General features: G+C 45.2%; 1 protein-coding gene across 1 annotated transcript in view; it reads right to left on the bottom strand.

The window, feature by feature from the left end:
- PLXNA4 (plexin A4) overlaps positions 1-23,024 on the bottom strand; it is a 445,628-nt gene that overhangs the window by 150,008 nt on the left and 272,596 nt on the right. The window contains exon 5 of the mRNA XM_075024595.1: positions 1,693-1,793. Coding sequence (XP_074880696.1) covers positions 1,693-1,793 — 101 coding nt within the window. The remainder of the gene's footprint in view (positions 1-1,692; positions 1,794-23,024) is intronic.

Here is a 23,024-nt window from a genome sequence, read left to right as displayed (position 1 = left end):
ATCTAGCATTGCTGTGGTACAATCAATGGCCAAATTCATGCTTTCCTATACTGCTTGCACATAGTCTGTGCTGTCCCTCCATTGACAGCAGAACACGCACTGCTCTGTAGGATGGTTGCAGGATAAGATGAGATAGAAACATACTATAGAGCTGTATATCAATTGGAAATATCCTCAGGTCAGCAGGGTGAAAGTTTCACGGGTTCGTGCCTACCAGACCGCAACTCAGGACTGGTTTGCCAAGGATCCCTTGAACGATTCCAGAGCCTGAGTCAAGTTTTTGGACAAGTTTTGGGATGGATCCCCTAGATCTGATCTGAAATTAAGCAGACTGTCATGGCTTTGGATGAGGTTCACAAAAGCTAAAGAACATCCACAGAAGGTTGGAATATGGTACAGGTTTGTTCCCTTTTCTTCTGCTCCAGAAAGAGGAGGATTGCTTCAACCAGATCACGGTCTCCACCAGGAGAGTTTGCAATGCAACAGGAAGAATTCAGAGGTGAACCCGGTGGGAGAAGACAGACACAGTGCAATAGCAGGGTCCATCAGAAAAACCCTCCATCGCTGCCAAGGGCACTATGAAACTTGGAGTGACAGCACCCTGCAGAGCCACGCTCAGCTGGAGACATTTAGTTAGACAGATCCGATGCACTTTCCAGCCTCTGTCTCTGCTGAGAGGTTCTTGGCAAAGGAGACCACCCTGCCACTCATAGCCAGGAGCTCAGCCAACCTGACACCTCCCTCTCCACAGCTTTGGCAGTGGCTTCCCCGCAGGAGATCACTGTCAGTGAAGGCTGCAGAGAGGAAACTTCAAGATCAATAGCATCATTAAAAAGCCTACAGAAAACAAAGCCAATGAACTAATCTCCCAGTCCTGAGGACATCTGGATCCAGTGCTCCTTGCGAGGCACTGGATAAGCCAGTACCGTAGAATAATGAAATGGTGGAATGAGGTCCCTTCTTGGCCTGTTATACAGAAGCCCGGGAATGTGGATATAGACAAATTTGCTCAGCATCCTGGCCAGATAAGCCAAATGAGGAGTTGGCTCATTTGTGCTCATTTGGCACAGTTGTGTTGACCCACACAGGACAAACACTCAACTTCAGGGTCAACATTTTCCCACAGTGAGCGCACAAACCATAAGGTCTCCTTGAAATCTAACTTGGGGTGGACCCCATGATGCTTACAGGGACCTGATCCCTCTCTAAGGGCAATGGAGATCATGGCAAGTCTGAAAGAGGAGAGGTTTAGGTCAGCAGTGGAAAGTTGGAGGTGCTGAGACGAGTGTGTCAGCCAGGTTGCTAGTCAGAGCCAAACTGCCTTAAGCAATGGAAACAAGAAGGTAACTGTCACCCAGAGAAGAGCTGCTGGTGGGTTTGATTCAAAGCACATCAGGGTGGACAGGTGCTTTCCTGGTGCAGTCAGCAGACTGTGGTTGAGGGATCTGACCAGTCTCTACCACCCTTCTCTTCCCTTGTCTTCCAAAAAATGCTTCTCAGTTAAGCAAAGTCTCCCCCAGCAAGTCCCAGAGACCTTGCTGGAGGTACCTGGGTGACTCATTGGCTCACCTAGTTCAGCCAGGGACTGAGACAGCATTTTGCATCTCCGCCACGTGTCATCACAGCCATTGAGGGAAGACGGTTGGCAGAACAGCGGGGCTGGGATGGTGGCAAACACCAGCAGGTACTTACGTGTTGTGAAGAACACACCATCCACAGTGAGGGTCGCCTGAGCCCAAGCACTCGCTGCAGGTCTCGTACTGGCTACACGACTCCACGGGCACCCGAGTGAGCTGCAGGAGGAAAGGGGACAACCTGTCAGGCTTTTCACAGGGCTCCGTAATGCCCATAACGACTTGACGGAGGTGCCACCCTCCCTGTCCTCTTCCCCTGGTGCCTGTCCTCCCGGAGGGACATCCCCGTAGAGCTCGGCAGGCCTGGGGCAGACAGAGGGATGTGGCTGCAGATTGCTCGAGTTCAACCTGGTGCAACCCCTGTCCAGATCAGCAGTCAACTTGGTGCAACCCCTGTTGAGACCAGCACGTCCCCTGTGACCTTGCCCTCTTCCCCATGGCTTTTCACACTTCTGTGCCAGATGACCTCACTTGCAGAGCTTCATTGCCAGTCGTCCTCATTTGCAGTTTCACAGGGAATCAGCAAATCAGGCAGGCTGTGTGCAGACCTGGTACCTTGAGACAATTAAACAACATGTGATCTTCTGCAGCAAGTTAAACTCACTGGATCTCAACGCTCTCAACACTCTGGTTGTGGACCCTGTTGCTTTCTGGCTTCCTGCGACAACTGAGGTCTCGTGATTTCTCTGTCTCCCTCCCGTGACCTCCCACACCACCACCGGTCCCAGGAGAGCGTTAGTTCCACTCCCCATTGCCCAGGCACCTTTCCAACCATCAGTTGTCCCATCCCTGGAGAGGCTGTTGTCACCAGGAGAAGGACAAAGGCTACCAGCCTGGGTATCGAGAGCTTGCTGTCGCCCTGACTCTGCAGCTCAGAAGATATTAGAGGTGGACCTGAAACACCCATCTGCTGCCAAAATACTGCATGTTATTATCTTTTTTTTTTTTTTCTTTCTTCCTTTTTAATTAAAGTATTTCACTCAGAGATTTCAAAGACAGAAGGGACTGCCTAGCCTGACCTCCTCCTGTCTAATGGACCAGAGCCTTTTGATTCCTATTAGGTTTTGTAAGCCCCTTATTTCTTTTGAAGCCAAACGCACAATTTGGGCCAAATGACCTGATAGTCTCTTTTCCATTGAATAAGCTTCAGAGAGCTTCTATAATGTACAGTCAATTGCCAGTGCTTTCACCCCAGCTCATGTCAGCAGGGAGAGTTTATTCCTTCAGATGATAGAGTGTGGTATTATCCTGATGAAACACCACTGAGAACTGCCAACTATAAACAGCAGAACAGTTACTCGTGACAAATGACAAAGGAATGCACCTGGATCCTAGTGACAATTTTTTACTTGGTGCAACATTCGAGAGAGTTTGAGCTGCGAAGTGACAGATTAAGATTCATTCTGATTGCAACTGTAAATGAAACAAGAACTGGCTTTTATATATCAATATATATCAGGCAAAATTCCAGCTATTTATGAAGACCTTTTCTGTTTGTATCAGAAATTGTCTTCCTAACCCCTATACAGACACCCCACATGGTAGTTGATAGTTTATGAGCAAAAGCTGAAAATCTGTATTTTTACCTCTGGCAAGGGGTAGCAGCTTTAGAAAACTTCAGATAAAAATATGGTGGGATTTATTTACCATTGCACCATTGCCTGTGTCAAGTCACCCAAAGAAACCAACTGCTGCTACTGAAAGCTTTTAATGAAAAAGGAAGAATGTGGGGAAAAAAAAAATCCCAAACCTTTCTCAAATGTAATCTATTGCCATGAGCGTAAGAACATAATCAGGACAGATCACTGAGCAACGAAAATGGGAAGATCAAAACAGGGAGCGAGTCATTGAAACTTCTGTACATATCAAGAAGTTTCAAAGGTAAGATGGCTTGGACATGAATGCAATTGTTCCACCTTCCTTAAGCTTCAGGTCAAGAAGGTATCAACTGTTCATCAATTTTAAGTTGTATGCTCTAGGATTTCACTCAATTACACTTATGTTGAACCCAATAGTCTGTGTTGCATCCAACTTCCAAAAAGACAATTTTTTTACAAGAAGACATCAAAAGTTGGAGACCCTGTAATTTCTTATGTCAGCCATTCCCACCTGTTATTTCCACCTGAGAAAAATACGTTGCAAATTATTTTTCCTTGATCACATCTAGCTTGACCACGTCTGCGCTGTGAACATCAGAGTACTTGCAGAAGAGGCAGATAATTCAGTTTTGAAAGACTGTAAATCTGCCATTCCTCAACCCAGATGCAATCGATTGTGTAATGTCCACCTTGTAATTAGAAATTTGTGAACACAGTTGGGATTGGCTATGCAGTTCCTATCCAAACTACCCTCAGTTTAACATATGGTGCTGCTCGATTTATCCTCATTAGCTGTAGATAGTTTTTGTGAACCTCAGTTTCTGAGGTAGTTGACATCTGTCTTATAAAGTGAGCCTTGGCTAAGAAGTTTAGATCTGAACATGCACTCTTCCAACATCTAGTGATGTTGGGTTTGAATGTTGTAAGTCAAAATCCACTGGTGACTGTGATATATGTACAAGAAAGAAGTCCTAGAGGACAGAAACTTGCTATTTCTTTTCAAATTTCTACAAAAAGAGTAGACAAAAAGTGGTCTCTGTAGGTGGTATTATTATTATTTAATTAGCTGTCAAAGGCCAGAGGAACCTCCTGGGAATCCAGATCTTCATCTTTGCAGTACATTTAGGGTACTCGGTCTCTATAGGATATAGTTTGTATGTTGTGTAGGAGCACACCTAGCTTGTGTCACTGTCCCAGAGCACAGCTATGCGGTATGAGCTTGCACCAAGCTACATCCCACCTCCTGTCAAGCACACCAGACTAGTAGGTGTCCTGTGTCACCATTTGCATTGCTATGTGTTATTCCTGCTATATGAAACCTTTTGTGAGTTCACCTCAAGTAGCATTATTGCAAGATTAATTAAAATTATACCATGCTGATAAATGTCTTGGGCTGCAAGTGTCAGACCTTCTAATTAATAAAGAAAGAAACTACAAAAAACAAAGGAGCTGAGACTGAAAGGAAAGCCACCTAGGGGTCATCAGCTGAAAAGAAAAAGAACATCAAGCAAATAAGGCACATCAGAGGTCTTATTTTCCTTTGGAACATAAACTGTAATTAATTCAGCTCAGCTTTCCCAGTTGAAAGTTTTGAGAACTGACCGTGCCTCCTGGGAGCAGTCAGCTTTTTACGCTGCCCCTAAAATATCTGAAAAAGAAAAGTCCATGCAGCCTCCCAATTACAGTGCCTTGCCATTATTCACTGTGATGAAGGGACTAGGCAGCGCTGAAGGTTGAAATCTCCATTGTAAACCAGACTGTGATTACTCCTTCCACCCCTTCTCCATCCTTGGAAAGTCTAACAAATTTTTCAAGGTCATTTCCCAACCTCCATGAGGCTCCCTACCTCTGGTTCTCATTGGGGTGGAACTTGGATTCAATATTCTGCAGCAAATATAACTAGGGTCTCAGGTTATATGCAGACAGAGGATTAACGAAGCAACGTGTCCTTCATTTTGGGGCACTATGAGCCAGGTTTGAGTCATTTATATTCCTGCAGTGGTCGCGGCTTAACTGATATTTTTGGCCTCACTGTGCTAGAGCAATATATGGATGTAAGAAAAGAGTGCTGTTGTTCTAAGGGCTTATATCCCATATGCGATGAAGCAAATATCCCCATTTTATCAATGAGATCTGAAGCTGAAAGTGAGATCTCATGCAGCTGAAGTAGGTGCTATCTAAATGTCTTTGGAGATGTGGGCTTAAGGCATCTGAGCAAGTTCACGCAAGAAGTCCAGGAAAGACCTGATTACTGAACACTAAGTCATTAAGTACAATATATTTAGACTTTGGCTTCAATGAAATATCAAAGAAATGAAGGTAAGGTTCCTACAGATCCCTGTCCCCACACCTGATGGACATCTAGGAGCTGCTGTGCTTCCAAGGCTCTGCCCATAGCAGAGTAGAGGGACAGATGATCCCTGATCATCCCTGAGGTAGGCAGCATTTCCAGAGCAGCCAGACTAACACAGGATTTCCAAAATCACTGCTGTGCAGTGGAGGGTGCGAAAGACCCAGGAACCTCCCCACTAGCACCTTGCTCGAACAGGGGAGACCAAAGGGTCAGGACCGATATCCCTCGGGCAGCTTCAGCCTCTAGACTGTCCCCTACTCACAGCTATCCCGAGGGAGACGGGATCCCAGAGCCAGGGTCGGACAAGCGGTAAGGGCATCTGATGTCCTTCTCAAGGGCGGCAAGAAAACCACGAGCGGGTCCAGCTGCCGTAGCTGCAGCAGGATTTGAAAGGTCATCTCACTTCGTCAACACATTCACCCACCGATCCCCAAAGAAATCATTCATCGAGTTTCTGGCTCACAAGGACGTCTTGGAAAATCTGGCAAAATCTGCAAACTGCTGTACGGTTCAGAGCTCACCTGCTACATACGACTTCAGGGCTTTTCACACAACACCTGGGCTGTCCTCACCTCTGATCCAGCCTAAATTCCAAACTGCAGCTTCTCTAGCTCCCAGCCTCACTTCCACCCTCTATTTCTAGTATGAATGAACTACAGAAAGTCATTTAAAACAAAATGATTGAAGTTTTTGGATCTCGTAGACAGTAACAGCTAATCCTGTTAGAAATTTGGCTCCCGCTTCTGCCATTATACGTTCACAAAAGCTCCTGCTATGTGCTCAGTCATAATTTTCTGGCTCCCATTTTTGACTTTTTTATTTCAATATACATTACTTTTTTTTCCCCTTAAACTGCCAACATTCTGGTCAAAATGTGAATCACTGCTCAATCTCTGCTGTTATAATTGGATGTTAATACAGCGGCGGGATTTATTCAGTCTGATGGACTAAGTTAATTTAAATGTACAAAAAGACATCATAAGTAGCCAATTTCCTCCCCAACAGTCAAAAGATACACTTCCAAAACACTGAACAGTGACTCTGTCAAGCCATGTGGGTTCTGTGAATGCGGCTATCTTTCAAGACTCAGCCAGCCCCGAGAAACTGCAGAAAGATTAAGAGAGGAGCTTATTTGATTTCAAAGCCTTGAATAGAGAGTTCATGATAATACAGTTTATTAAATAGAGCAGGAAAAAACACCTAAGAAACCACTGGTGGCACCGGATTCTGCACCCTTAACAGAGTCAGTGAGGATGTTCAGTCACCTGCACGGCATCCCAGGATGCCAATTGTAATTTGGCCTGAATTACAGACAAAGAGACCGTGAATTCCTCTGTCATGTTCAAGACCTTGTGCCTCATCCACCTGACCTATAAGCTCAGCAAGAAGCAGGAACACAGATAAGAAAAGCCCAGGGAGTTAAAGCACGTCTTAGTTATATTGGTAAGAAACAAGACTTGGACGCATGTGAGGCTGTAAAACTGGTGGGCGAGGAGATGATCCTGCGAAGATGGAGAAGAGGATCTGGCTTTGATTCCAGCCTGCCACTCCAGCGTGATAACTAAATAACTTGCCAGTCCCACTGGGACAGGGCATGTCATTTCTCATCAGACACCCCCAAGCTCTTCCTCTTTATTGTAGCACGCTTCCCAGTAAATCCATGCTTACATACTTGGAAAACTGGAGGTTTTAATTAAGGACAATTAATTGGAAGCAGCAGTAGCTGTCAAGGACAAATGACACAATAATTAAACTGGGGGGTCAATGTCCCACTGCGTGGCAGGGTAAATTACCTGTCCAAATATTCTTTGTTCACAAAGGGCTTCCTACCTACAGCTGTATCTGTGCTGCTTCTCCTCTTCTCTTCGCTGCCCTGAGCTGTCCTGCACATCTTCCGTGAAAGACGTCTTTACCCTGGCGTTGCCAGAGCAAATTCCCAGCCACAATCACACGCCAATCACAGGAACAGAGGTAAAGCAATGACAGATATAGAAAGATTTGAGGCCCACAGCCTCTGTGGCAATAGCCCCAGAAGCCTTTGGGGTAAGGCTGAGAGATGTCAGTTCCCATCGGATGCTCTCATGATGACATTGCTACTGGTGCTTCTACAGCAGCGCAATTTTCTTGGCACCCCTTGCAGTGCAATCCTCTTCTCCATGCCTCCCTTGGCAGGATGACCCTGCTTTACAGCTCGCTCAGAAAAGCCAAGTTGGGGACTTTGGGAAGGCTTCATTTCTGATCCATCAAGTCTGTAAACCTTGGCACTTGTGGGGAACAGCTCCAGCATGGGAGGTATGCAAAGCAAGGGTTTTGCCCTCTCACCAAAGTCTGTCTGCAACATCAGAGTCTAAGTCTAAGCTAGAAATCCAGGTTCTGCTGAAGGAGAGACCTTTGGCAGGGCAGGATTTGTCTGCTCTCTGTTTTTAGATGTCAGCCCAGGGATGAGATAAATCACACTCTGGGTGTTCCTATGTCTATCCACTGAATATAAAGGAGTCTAGACAGCCAGGTCTGATGGAGACTTTTACAACATACAGGTTGAATACAGGGTGAGGTGAATCTCACCTCAATGCCATACTTAATTTTCTCCTATACCTCTAATCTTGCCACTGCAAACAATACCCAAACATGCTAAAGTCTCCTCTCTTCCTAATTGTAACCAGTCACAATACAAAATGCATTTTCTTTAATCACTGAGAGAGTAGTAGAGGAAATCCACTGTGTCACATAGCTAGAAAAATGTTCCAGGAATTCAAAAGACCTTGTGTGATGACACGAACTGTGTTTGAACAAGTGCCTTTCACCATCTGCTCTGTAAATACAGCCCTCATGCTTTGCTGCATCCAAGCTCATTCCTGCTCTCTGTTCTGGTTTATTTACAAAGGAACAGACACTCAAATAACAAAGATTATCTCAGTCCTTTTCTTGAAGGCTTGGCGGCTTCCCAGGTTCCCCCTTCACAACTGTTCAGCCTACACCCCGTGCTGTCCCTTCTTCAAAGAAGTCTACCACGGTATAATGACTCTTCTCCCCAAAGCATCAATACTCGAGGAGAAACTAGGGACACATCATCCTGCTCTGAGTACAGCTGGCAACCTGGAGACTGAAGAGCGTGTGCCCAGAGGTTCCAGCACTGATTCTCATTCAGCTTTCCTCCCAATTCACTCCTGTTTTTTCCTTACCAAGAATGCAAAACTCCTCCTCAGCTGGGATAGCAACAGTCCCTCCCGTTGGCATGCCAATGTGCTCTCTGCACGAGGCAGGAAATTTATTAGGAATCCTTGTCCTTTGTAAAAATCACAGTTCATCAGCTCAGAGGTGTGGAAGGAGTGTCAAGTGGTTTTACCCAAGCCTGACGAAACCAGCCACCTTCTTACCCACCCTGCAAACCATCAGCTCTGGCCAACTTTCTCTATAGAATTCTGTCTGTGTTTCTCCCTGCCAGGTCTAGGTAGCTTCAGATCTCCCCTGCCTTGTTCACTGCTAAATCTTGATCCCACGGTCACGTGTTTCAGTCTGTAAACTATAAAACAAATGAGGTTTGGCTAAGTATTTGTGTTCAAAAGCCTTCAAAATAGAGAGCCTCATGTCACAATCAATGCAGGGCCAGCCCAGGCTTAATGAGAGCCGGTGCCTGTGTGGTTACTGAAGCATGCCTGCCGAGCAAGGGATAGACTGTTACCCAGGCTCTATAAAGACTATATATAGATTTAATTGGGACCTGTAATGGAATTTATGTCATTGCAACGGGCTTTCTCAAAGTCCAGCATCACTTGAAGGCTCCTGGTGGAGGCGTGAACTACTAAAACACAGGGAGAAGTTAATAGTTGTTTTTAATGGTGATGGCTACTTTCCAGGTCACCTTGTCCCACCACCTTTCCAGATGTTCCCATCCTCACCCTCAGTTACCAAGGAGCATCTTCCTGCAGATTCATTCACCTCAGCAGCCCTCTCAGGTAGCCTGTCATGTCTCCTTGTCAGCTCCAATTCATTTAATCCCATCACCACTCCAAATCCCACCTTTACACCCTCATCATCTCCCTGGGCTAAGATGCCTTCATCCCAGTGTCTGGAGGATCTTTGCCTCATCCCTGTCCCCAGTCACCCCCACTCCCTCCTGGACTTCTAGCTCCACTGCTTGATGACCCATGTGGTTCATGAAGCGTTGATCATGTTGATCCAATTCCCTTGTGCAGGATTATATGACCCCTACAAGCGCTCCCAAGCTACAGAAATTGTGGCAGACGGACAGTTCGAAAAATGCCCCTTTCTTCAGTTGTGATCAGACTTAGAATTCCCCATAATAGCACTCAAAACAAGCTGTACTGGTTGGGAACAACACTCCACATATCCTGGCTCTTTGTCATCAGCCATGGCCTAACGGCGCTAAGGAAAGCATAAAAACAGGGTAAACATATATGGTATGTCCCCAGTAGCTGCCCAGCCTTTGGCTATTTTCATTCAGGGGAACATCTGAGTCTTAGGTGTCTCTATTCCACAACCTGAACAGACCTTTCTTTTAATTTTCCAGTTTACCTTTGAAATTACATTGCCTTTTTGCATCCACAGCATACTTTGGCAGGGAGTTTCACAGCTCCAGAGTCCACTGCTCGAAGGGATCACCCCCTTTCTTTTGTTCAGGACTTGATTTTCAACAGTTTAATTTCATGCCCCGTAATTCTTGTATCTGCAGAGGTGGGGAACAGTCCCTTCCTATCCATCCCCCTCTGCCATTCACAATGTCACCAATCTCTACCACACGCCCCAGCTCGCCTCTTCCCAGGCTGAGGAGCTTCTGCTTCTTCGGTCACCCCCCACATGGAAACCGCTCCATATCTCTGATCATTTTGGTTCCATTTCTCTTTTGACCATTTGTTTACCCTTGTTAGCCAAACGTTGGGCAAAAGAAGAGGCTACCTGGTGGCCTAGGTCACCTCTTCATAGCCTTCTCCTCCCTGGACTCTCAGGCACTGACCACATCATCAAAAACTACGAAGCTACCACCTTTCACGGGGTGTCACCTCTCAGCGTGAGGCACATATCCTTCATACCGTGCGTATCCTTCAGGCTCGTCCCAGCTGCGAGAGAAAACACATCAGCTTAAACCGCGATCCAGACTGCTTTATCATGGGCTCAGCGGACGGTGGGTATTTCGTAAAGCTGCGTGCACTTGCTTGCTTTCAGCGGTGTGAGTTTACACCGGTACCGAGCTTCACACACCTCCTCAGAGGACACACTTCTTGCCACAAAAAGAGGTGTTTCTTTTACTCCCAGATACCCTCACACATACCCCCATTTCAGCTCCTCTCATCACTGCCTCCTCTCCTTTTATAAGTCATTCTCCATGCAGTGCCATCAAATCTCAGCTGACACGAGCCCCGCAGCCTGCCACAGGCAGCATCAATTGGAGTGATAGCATCAGCTGAGGAGTGATGAGGTCACGCTGGTTAATCTGCAAACCAAAAACTGAAGACGTGAGGCAGGGAGAGCCATGATAACCTTTGCTTGCAGTTGATCAGGCTGCAGCAAACATACACTAACCCAGCCTAGAGACACAAAATTGGGATTTTCCAGGGCTATTACGATACCTCTGCCTCTCCAGAGCGCTCACCACCAACAGCATTACTGAATGTTTCAGCCAAGAGTTAACCAAGATCCAGGGAGAAAATGTGAAGCAGACTCTTCGCAAGCCCTTAAATGTATGTTTCAGTTTATTAAATGAGAGAAAACCAGAGCGAGCTTACTGCTCAGCCGACGCCTGTGAGAGCTCCGTGCGCTTTCAAGGTTTGGGTGGTAATTAGTGCTGCCAAAAAGATAATGACCAGGCAGAGATGCAGGCAACTATTTTGGGGCATATCTATTTGCCTTGAGATACCTCTGCTGTTTGTTTCAGTGTGAAATAAGTGAGAAGAAGTTCCTAGCAAAGCCCAGCTCCCTCTCTGCAGCGCTTTAATTCCTGGAGGGCTTGAAATGCAGAATTCCTACTGAGCGCAATGGGAAGTTGCTCCATCCCAGCCCCCAGTGCCCATATTTCAATGGATTAAGTGCATAACCTAGTGCAGCAAGCACTACACGTGTTTTCCCAGTTTTCTCAGACATACATCTTGCCATAAAATGAAAGTTCAAGGACATTTAATTCAGGGATCGTATAAATGCATAGCATTTAAGGTCAGAAGGGACCATTAGCTCATCTGTTCTCACCTCCTGTACATCACAGGCCACTAAATTTCTCCCATCTACCCTTATACTGAATCAAATAATCTGGTTTTAGCTAAAGGATGTTGCCTAGAAAGACCTCGCATTTCAAAGTGGAGATACCAAGAAATGGAGAATCCTCCATTTCACGGGCAGTTTGTTCCAGTGGTTAATCACTCACACCATAAAAAGCTTGTACATGCCTTACTTTTCACCTGAATTCATTGGGCTTTAGCTTCCAACCACTGATTCTTCTTCTGTTTTTCTTCTCTGGATTGAAGGGCCCTTTACACTTGCTGTTTTCACCCTGTGAAGATGCTCAGACATGCAAATCGAGCCTTCAATTCCTCAATCTTCCTTCTGATAAATTAACAGACTGAGATTCTCTCAGTCCCTTTGAGGAAATCACACCTTCCCACTCCCTACAAATAATTTTTGTGGGTCTTTAGTGCTCCTTTTCCTATCTCTCAGTGCTGTTTTACAAAAGGAGACTCCAGAGCAGACCGCAGAGCAGGACTACTACTCTCCCACTCTCTTGCACTCCTTCAAGGATGCAGGATGGTGTCAATCTGTTTCTGCTACGGGCTAGACTAGGAGAAACCCTTTGCAAGGAGGTAAAGAAATGACCTGCTCTTCCATTTCAGTCATTGCTTTCTAGGACACGTCTCCCACTTTCCAGCCTGACCTATATTCCTTTTTATGAGACACAGAAGTTTGCATTTGTTTTGTTTGAGGGAGCCAAAGTCACCCAACTGCTCTGTCATCATCTTCATTAATGCTGAGCTAATCATTGCACCACTGAATATTTTAGCCACAGGATTTAATATCAACTTCCGCTCATTCACAAAAATTTTCAATAGCTTTGGGCCCAATATTGAACCCTGGAGAATACCACTCGGAAAACCCTCAGGCTTTTTGAGAGCTGCCAAGTATTAAGCCATTTTCAGAGATGTCTTTTTGCTATTTTTAGCTTTTTATTTTTAGCTTTTTTTTCCTAATGGGAACAGGCTGTGGTGTTGACTCAAGGGCTGTACAGAAAGGTAAAGACAGGGCATCCACATAATAAAATTTCATTATTTCCTTAAAGAATAAATCACCTATTTCCTCAAAGAATGAAAAATGTCTTATTTTTTTACAAAAATATGCTACCCAACTGCCATTTGGCCCAGTTCAGGAGGAAACATCAGAAGCTTCACACCTATCCAGGGACATTACCACTTCGTATTACCCCTTCTAACCACCATGAATCACTAAAGCAATGGTCTCACTGATGCACCTAAGTTGTGAATATATACCCTAGGATATTTGAAATAGGGCATTTCAGATCTCAGGCGTGCAAAGTCACCCTCAGAGGGGCCCTGCACTATCCAGTGCCTGTATATCGTAGCTTTACACTTGTCTAAAACGCCTCAGTGAATAACCTGAAGTTAGATAGGATCAATCTGGGCACTGGAAACCTGTGGGGCTGATAGGAGATGTGGCTCCTGAGGCTGAGATGACCCCCAAAATCGTGGTTGCCCTGTGACTACAGGCACCGCAAAGGTGCAGCAGCATTGATACAGCCCGTTTTGCTGACACCCAAAAGTATGCGTGGGTCATCCTTTCCCCTGATTCCTGGTGATAACTCTGACTTCAGAGATCCTTTGCACGGGTCCCTAAGCTTGTGCAGGAGCACACAAGGCTCTTCATTTCTCCAATCAGTTTCTCTTTCCCTTGCACTCCTGTAATTTTTTCACATTTTTCTCCAGCCAAAGCAGAAAGCTGAGACTCCCACTGCACCTTTCTTTTTTTGGAAAGACATACACGGCGCCCAGATTTCTTGGGAAAAAACAGCTGGCATGAGGATCTGTAGAGAAACAGAACCTTTGTCCCTATAGGTAACTGATTCAAATCTGATTTAAAGCCTTCAACACTCCCCGGTACTGCTTTGGTACCGTATGAAACAGCGAGATCTCATTTCAGCTCCTTGCTGCCAGGCATTGAACTCACAAAAGCTGCTGCTGAGCAGGAGCGCTGCCCGGGGGGGGCCAAGGACCGGGTCCGGCAGGGGTGACCGTGTTGGACGACTGCAAGATGAACACTGCCAGCTGGCCTGCGCATAGAGCACGGAGACCCAAGAGACCCCGCAAAGCCTTTGCCAGCTCCGTCCAGGCGGTTCTCAAACTGGCATCTTGAAAAAGAGCAGGATTAACCTACTGAAGCATCTTAAAGGAGCCCTCCACCTCGAAGATCAAAGGCAAACTGGCTCCACGTCTCTTCTTACACCTGCCTCCCTTGTGGGCGTCCCTTACAAAAGCCCACAATCTGATTTGGACCGGGGTATTTGCTCAGGTGCATTTCACAGCGCACACCACTCCATGCAAAAAAAAAAAAAAAAAAAAAAGAATACCAACCTAAAAATACCCTTTTGTCCCTGCCCACAAAGAAGAAGGGAGACCCGTTTGGTACATAATGCCAGGGGAAAGAAATGAGAGTAAGGAGGAGGGCCAGGCACTCTGAAATACAAGCCATGCCATGCAGCAAAAAGGACTTGCTCCTCCTGTCCACCTCCAGCAGCCGCGACAGTGATGCTCCCTTGCTCCCGGGACAGTCCCAGCACCTCCCGGCAGGGCTGGCACGCACGCACACCGCCGGCATTGCCAGTGACACTCGTGTCTCTTGGCAGGACCCTCCTGACCCTCCTGGACCCTTTTATCCAGGTCTCACCCACATCCCAAAAAGAAGCCAGTGGCTTCAAAGAGTTTGGAGGCTCCTCGCAGAGCTCAGGGCAGCTGAGTTCCCCGTCTCAGTAGCAGGAGCAGTGACCTCCTCGCTGCTCCCCTTTGCTCTTCCTTTTCTTCAGCTCGTGCAAACACGTGCACAAAAGGGCCAGCGCTTCACCGGCGGTCCTCAGAGCCCTTCGGGAAGGGGATGGGGAACAAAAAGCATCAGGGATTAGAAGAAAGTCAGGCGTAGCGCCGAAGTGGCTGTCCAAAGATCAAACACACATAAGCTTTTATTGGCATGAGAACCGACACCACTTTTATTAAAGCAATCTAGCCGCTATCGAAGTACTGCTGCTGTGGCCGCACATACTTTGGTTTAAGAAACCTTCTGATGCATAGACTGGCCAAAGCGGAGGGAAGCTGAAATCCCCTCTCGAGAGGTCTGTGCACTGGATCTGGCCTCCTTTCGGCCACGACAGGCTCACAGCACCCATAGGATGAGCAGAGAGGACCAGAGGTATCGGCCACGCTCCTCCCCAGGCGTGCAGACACGCGCGTGCACGCTCCCGTGCATGCACACACGCAACCCCGGCAGCCGGCTAACGGCATTTGCAAGCGCTGGCAGATTTATACCGTACAGAAAGGGGCTGTGGGGAATGGTTTTTTTATTTACCGGATTCCATTTCACACCGGTGAACCGTAACATTATAACTACAGCTTTTCTCAGTCTTTTAGCGATCTGTGGTATCTGTCTGTCTGTCTCTTACCTAGCCGCACGCATGCAGTGTGGTGGCAATAATGTATGTCCTGAAGGAACAATATCACCTCTGCTTCCCGAGGATTACAGCCTGCCTTTTCCAGAAACAGCAATCCCTGCCCCTGGTTTATTAACCGAACAGCAGGCGTTGAGAAAAACTCTCACCCGCACAATCAGGAGAGGGGTTTTCTCAGCATTTATGGAGAGCAGAAAATTAGGAATGTATAATAAAACCAGAGGACAGCTGAGGAACAATTTCAAATCTTACCAAAATAATAGGTGGGGAGGAGAGTTTCCTTCCAGTTGCCTGGGATTTTACCCGAGGTGAGCTTTATATCTCCCGCTTTAACTTCACGAGTTATAATTCCACCTTTTTGGCTCGTGCTTTAGAAAAACGCAAGAGCTCATGCCCCTGTTCATTTAACTTCTGCAAAGGACGCACAGATTTCATAGGTATCTGTCCCAAAGGGAGTGAAGGAAAAATGGTATTTTGCACTTATTTTATTTTTTTTTCAGCTATTGCTCCTGAATCAGCATCTCCAAACATCCTTTCCCTGTTTGGAGATCTTATTTACATCTTTGGAGACAGAAGGAGCCTGTGAAGGAGGGAAGCCCAGCCAGGTAGGAGCACAGCTCCCTGGCCAGGGGCCCATATCTGCACAAGTCATTTAATCCCCAATTTGCTTCATGTAGCCAATGTGTCTCCGAAAGGGTCATAAACACCATCCAGGACTATTTATCTCCATTGCTTATTAAGGGAGCCTATACAGGAGGTGGGATGAATCCGTCGTGCACCTTTTTTCCGCATGCACAGCGTATCTGCAGCTCACGAGGATGTTGCGAAGCTCCGGGACTAGGGGAATTGCCTGGCACTAATGGTGGATGTTTAGAAAGGCATGTACTGAATCCCTGGAAACATTTAGCTCATAGGGTTTGTTTTCCTAAAAGATATGCAGTATTGCTGAGCTGGGGGCTCAGAGCAGACATCTCCCTGAGGAGTTCTGTGACCTGAGTTATGCAGATTGCATTAGACATCGTGCTTGTCTCTTCTGGCTTTCAATTCTATGAATTTATAAGTAGTCGCCAAATAGTTTCAATGATAATTGTCAGCCTGTGCTGAAAAGAGCTTAACTAGGCATACAAACCTTATGTTGAAACTTTTATTATTTTTATTATTATTATTATTATTACTATTATTGATGGGTTTTATGTTGCTCAGCTTTAAACTACGTTTCCTCTATCAGGATATAGATTTCAGAAAACAAGTTGCCTGACCCAGCGGCCAGGCCCATAATGGGACTGCTACAGTAATTGCCATATTTGCAAGACAAGTACGAATTGCTGCTCCTAGATTAGCCACATGACAGTGGAGATGAAGTTTATCATCACCCCAAACGTGTTTTGCTTTCTGCTGATGCATGAATGTTCCAGCAATTAGTTTGCTGTGTTAGGGTCCCCTTTTCTACATATTTTTCCTGAGGTTTTATATTGGAGCTTTTGTGAACTCTTGACAGTATAGGTTTCTAAGACCATTCACAGTGAAATGACTATTCCAGCACCCTCAAATGTTAGTCCCTGAATCCGAATTTTCTGCTGTTTTGCAGTGCATTACAGATTTAGAGCATCTGTGATACTGGCAAGGCTGGGAAAGAGGAGGATGTTCATTGGTGCAGTAAGAGGTGTTTACCAAGTTGAGATTAATTAATTGAATTCCCATCTGATTAGACCAGGTAGCAGAGCTTCAAAAAAGCCCCTGATCCTCTCCTACTGGTTTGCTCCAAGACATTGGAGAGCTGTCCTGGAAAACAGTGATATTTATAAAGAAAAGAAACCAAGGGGAATGCAAAAAGGAGCACATCATCAAGGCTTCGAACAGAGGACCCATCTTCCAAAGACCCAGTTCTGATTCTCATCCACAGAATAAGTTCGTACAACCAAAACCAAGTCACATCCTCCACTGCCTGCTCTGCCCCAAGTGCAAGTGTGTTAGTGAGAAGAACAGCACAAGACGGATTCTCACCTGTACTTCCAGCTACTACACTAAGAGGTCTGGAAGATAATGAATGCCAAAGAATTCATGATCTTCTTGCCATTTTAGATGTTGTTCCCTTTCCTTTTTTTTTTTTCCTATTGCTTTTTTTTTTTTTTTGCATTATTGCAAATTTTGCAGTTTTCCATTACTAATTCCTCAACTAACAAGAATGCTAAACATTCTTATATAGGTAATTATGGAGAGGAGTTATGTATTTAAGTGCCCTGTAGCATCAGTGAGACTATCACTGGTAGTTCTTACTACTTGACCTCTTCTGAATTCCTAAATTTTAATTTAGAGTATCCCATTAAAATTCATCAAAATTTTCCTTTTGAATGAAAAATTAGATTGACTCAACAGATTAGTTTCACCCCCCAAATCGTGTCTGTTTTCTGCTGAAATCTTAATCTTTTCATAAAAGAATCTAAAGAATTAATTTTCTTATGACTTGTAATAGGTGTGATTTACTGGTCTGATCTCAGTAAAATTCCATTTCAACAGACTATTTAGTCATAGTTTAGTATTAGCTTCTCCATTTCCTTGGCTTTTTTTGTGATTTTTTTTTTTAGGTTTTTTTGTACAATTTGTCAAGCAGAAGTTGATGCATGGCTCTTCTTGAAAAGGATAGCGTGGAGACCAATTAGTCAACCTAGAAACTGGCAAACTCCTCCTAATATGACTGCATGACTGCCACAAACTGGCAGCTAAATAGAGATCTATCTAGCTTTTAAAAATATTAACCTTTTTGTTGACACTGCCATTTATTAGAAGGTTTATTCTTTGAACGACGAGATTGATACAGCGAAAAGCAGAGCTAAAGGCCACCAGCTACCCCATCATCACACAGATGGGTAGCAAATGCCCAGGGGTGCTTTTAAGCATAAAGACTCACTAAGAAACCATTTTGGCAAAATAACTGAGATTAAAGCATGAGTTAGAAGTTCGGTTTGTATAAAATGCTTCCTTAATTACTTAGGAACTGGCAGACTTAATAAAACCTAATAGCCACCCCTCTCTGCCTTCTATTTCTGCTGTCAAGTTGAGCCAGTTGTTTCATAAAAGGTGCAAGCATCCTACAGAAGGCAGGGCCTTGTATTAGCTATCTCTGTATTCTCTAATACCTAGAGACTTGTTTATAATCTGAAGAACTGCAGTTAAGACTTCTTCTAAACTTCTAGGTTAATATATTTTTTAAAATTAAAAATCACATTAAAACACTAAGCTCTGGAACTTTTTTTTTCTTTTTCTTTCCTACCTTTTACTTGCAAATGCATCTCCATGGATGCTATTTAGAAGGAAAGCTTGAGGTGAAAAAAATAAATCACCACCTTATTCATTGTCCTGGGGGAATTCTCTCCTGCCATGAACCCGCAGAATCACTGCCAGTGCTCACTGCAAGGACTGAACTGCAAGACGGGTTGTGGTTGGGGCTGGTTGGGAAAGCACCAGCAGAAGAAACTTCCACGGGGAGATGCTTGTTCACTGAATTCAATGCATCGACCACTGACAGATTGCAATGAGCTGTTATTAGGCTCAGCACATCGGAGAGGGAGTAGAAAACTTCCAGTAATTTGCAAGTTGTGCACCTGAACTTAGAAATGCTGAGCTGGTTTTGGAGCAAAAAGAAGAATCTTTTCCAAATAAACCTTTCCCCAGTAAGGAATTAAAGGATCAGGTATTATGCTCAAAGTACCTGTGGCAGCAGTTTATCTGGGAGAGTTGCAGGGGTAGGAGGTGAGCAGGAGCTCAGACCCGAAGCACTGAAGAGGAAGGGTCTGAGACAGAACACTCTTCAACAGATCATCATTTGGATAATCATATACTGCTGACAAGCATTAAGAACCCATTAACGAGCAGAAGTCTGAGAGATCTATTAGCAGCACCAGCTATTCTGTTCCTACTTGGGAAATCATCACCTTTATTATAACAGACCACTGAAAGCCAAGACAGCTTCACATTTTCAGTGGCAAAAATGGTGAGCAAGGACAATTAATTTTCTCCCTTCATGAATTCAGGAGGCAAGGAGAAGAAAGGGTGAGATTGAGAGATGCTCTTCAAACTGTCCACCAAGGGGAAGGAAATTAAAACAACATCTACTGGTAGCTAGACAAGCAGTCCCAAGCTTGGTAAACAAAGCTGAATTCCCAGAGCATCTTTTAGCTCCTCTAGCTGCCAGCTGTTGATAAGCTCAGGACAAAACCCACAGACAACCTACTGGGAAAAGAACGGGGTCGGAGTGCAGTTCCACTTTTAACAAACTGTTTTTCATTTTTACCTTTTCTGCTTTGCTTTCTCCAGGTCCCTGCAATCAGTATTTCTTTGTCCAGCAGGACTGGAAACTCGAATCTCCACGGCAGCGCTTGCGTTGCAGGAGCTCACCTCATCTGTAGGAGCTCAGGCTTGGGGACATGTTAACCACATCCACCCTGCAAACCAGTCCTGCTTATAAAGCATCACTCTGGCATATCCTATTGCTGTGAAGTGAAGACAACGTCCTCTTCCAGGGACAGAGTGCAGCAGAAAACACTAAGCTAGTAAGGCACAGTTGCCACCTATTCATTTCCATTAAAAATGTCTGGCTGTTTCAGGAGCAGGATTTAATAGCTCATCTGGAGGAAGAAGCTGGGAAGGACAGGAGAGTTGATCGTATGTGGGTCTATCAAACGGCACTCTGAAAGTGCTGTGCAGCCTAATAGCTCTGATTTTATCTGTTGACAACTTTGAGAGGCTAAAGAAAATCTCTATGCTCACCTCTCCCCAGTTCCCCTGGGGGTTTCCACGTGTATAGGCACATCAAGAAAAGAATAAAACAATTTCTGCATAGGTGATTGGTCAAAGGAATATAAAGACTGGCAAAGAAAATGAAGCAGCAGAGGTGTCTAGCTTATACAAAATGCAGGGAGTCCATCTCTGCCTCCTGAAGTCCTGAGCCACAGGTTACTGGAAATGGAGAGCGTATCACTGTTTTCTCTCTTTTGAAGCTCTTTGCTACATGTTCATCACTGAGCTTTATTAGAAGAATTTTCTGGGCAGGAGACATAGAATCACAGAATGGTTTGGGTTGGAAAGGACCTTTAAATGTCATCTAGTCCAACCCCCCTGCCATGAGCAGGGACATCTTCAACTCGATCAGGTTGCTCAGAGCCCTGTCCAACCTGACCTTGGATGTTTCCAGGGATGGGGCATCGACCACCTCTCTGGGCAACCTGGGCCAGTGTTTCACCACCCTCATCATAAAAAATTTCTTCCTTATGTCCAATCTAAATCTACCCTCCTTTAGTTTAAAGCCATTACCCCTTGTCCTATCACTACATGCCCTTGTAAAAGTCTCTCTCCAGCTTTCTTACAGGCCCCCTTTAGGTACTGGAAGGCTGCTAGAAGGTCTGCCTGGAGCCTTCTCTTCTCCAGGCTGAACAACCCCAACTCTCTCAGCCTGTCCTCACAGGAGAGGTGCTCCAGCCCTCTGGCCATTTTGGGTCCTCTGGACCTGCTCCACATCTCGGTGTGACCGGTGCAGCCAGACCAGGCAAGCTGTGCCCAGTCCACCTCTGTGCCACTGGAGAAGGAACAGACCAGCAGCAGCATCCCTTCCTGGAGATGTAAATCTGAAGAATGATACAACGAGGGATGGGAGATGAGGAGAGGGAAGACAAAGTCATCACTGAAGATGAATTAGAAGTTTTAGAGAGAACCGTTAATTTGCCAGGCAAATTCTACTTGTATTGTAGAATCGCCTTGACAGGGAAATGAAGGCAGGATCAGAAACCTCGTTCAGAGACGGTCCCGTCTCAGGGGGAAGATCCTGTGTTACGTGGTAAGGGGAAGCGATGGTATGGGGAAATTTGTCTGTGGACGATGTGTGCCCAGGGACCCATCAAAGGCAGGCTTCTGTCACCAGCAATTGCCTTTTCCCCAGTAACACTACAAATGAGCTTCTCTGTGACATAGTTAAGGGTCACTTGGTTTCCATTACAAACTTCATTTTCAGGAGGCCATAATTCACATATTTTACATTGCATGTAGCTAGGAAAGCCACCAAAATACCTCCAACCCCCTAAGAAAAACCCCACAAAAAAAATCCCAACACAAAACCCCACACTGACGGCTCCAGCTTTCCTAAATTTGTTTCTCTGACATGAAGGCTGCTTTGGGGAGGTGTTGTTTAATCCTTTCTAGAGGTTAAAAACCTAGGCCTCGAGAGGAGGTATTTGTTAGAGAAGCTGTTCTGCTCTTTTCATTTTTTTTTTCAGTTAAACTTTAAGGAAAGGCTGAAGATTGCAAATGTGATATTTGGCTAGGAAGGATTCCAGCATGAGGAATCACCGCTCTTCCTCTTCGTTTTAAAAAACCAGTCTATTTAAGGTTCAAAAGCATATGTTGCTCCCCACTTAAATTCCATCCCTTTTGTTGCCTGGCTGCGAGCGAGAGGATGCCACTTTTCTTCATCTGGCTCAAAACCATCGTGTTGCTAGATTGTACATCACGGATTATTCACTAAATCTTGGTTATGTGATGATGTGACATCTCAACAGAACTCCCTGCCAGTACTGTGTGAAAATATTCTTAACTGATCCCACCGTCAGAGACAGAGTCATTTGCATGTGAAATTGCTACTGTCTTTGAAAACAGAAAAAGGGCAAGCAAATAAACCTCCGCCAACACTGCTCCCTCCTCTGATATTGCCTATGACTTGCTAGTGTCCTCTAAATTTGCACCCACCTTCCCAGGTCAGGTGTATTATGTCTTGGACCTGCTGAATCCGAAAAAAGTCCCAGACTTTGGTGGCAAGACCTTCACATTCTGGGGTGTGAGGCACCCACTTCTTTGCTCCTTGTACCTCCTTACTCTCAGTAAGATCCTTATCAAAAAGACCCACATCCTTTGTTCAAGGCTCCCCATACCTTAATTAAGTCCCATCCCTCCCTGTGCTCATACACATACTAGAAGCAGGACTACTACTATAAGTAGGACTTGTACTACTTCATTTCTCACCCATTCTTAATCAAAATGAGGGTTCAGGAGACAAGTGGACATTAATGGCAACAAAAGCCTTCTATGGCATCGGTGCAGACTTGGCGCAGTTAGCTGAACTCTACCAGCTTCGGAGGCAATGAGTGCGCAACTGAGTGAAGTCTTAAGTAATAATATTTTAGCAGTTCTCAGATGACACAGGAGCACTGCAAAAATGTCAAACCTAACACCATTATTCAAAAATAGGAGCACGCGATTAGACAAGCAATTATACACCGAGTAGCTTAACATAAATTGTGGGTAAAAATATCAGAAACAATTTTTCAGGATTTAGTGAGGGAGCACCTTGTAAAGCATAATTGGATTAGAGGAGACAGCCAGCATGGATTTACAAGCAGGAGGTCTTTTGCTTAACTAACTTGTTGGAGTTCTTTGAAGCTACAGTATTACTGCCAAGGTAGGCAAGGGAAATGTAATAGATGTTATGCACTTAGATTTCCCAAAAGCAATTGGTGAGGTTGTACAGTGAGATTATCGGCTAATGGAAGAAGTCGTGCTATAAAACGGGCTGGCTTAGAAAAATGGCTCAGAAGCAGAAAACAGCCAGTGCGTGGGCTGGCTTGCCATGTTCGTTCTCAACCTCAAAAGTGAGTTATTTAAGTGCTTGGCCTGGGGAAGAAGGAGGTGGAGGGGTTCAGGCTTGGAGAACTCTTCTGCTCGGATTTCAGAGAGCTGCCAGCCTTTTGCAACGTGCAAATCTCCCACAAGAGCTCAGTTTA

Source organism: Buteo buteo, chromosome 4, assembly GCF_964188355.1.
Source record: "Buteo buteo chromosome 4, bButBut1.hap1.1, whole genome shotgun sequence".
Classification (NCBI taxonomy): Eukaryota; Metazoa; Chordata; class Aves; order Accipitriformes; family Accipitridae; genus Buteo; species Buteo buteo.
Note: the sequence above shows the minus strand (reverse complement) of the source record. Positions and strands in the feature narration are given on the sequence as shown.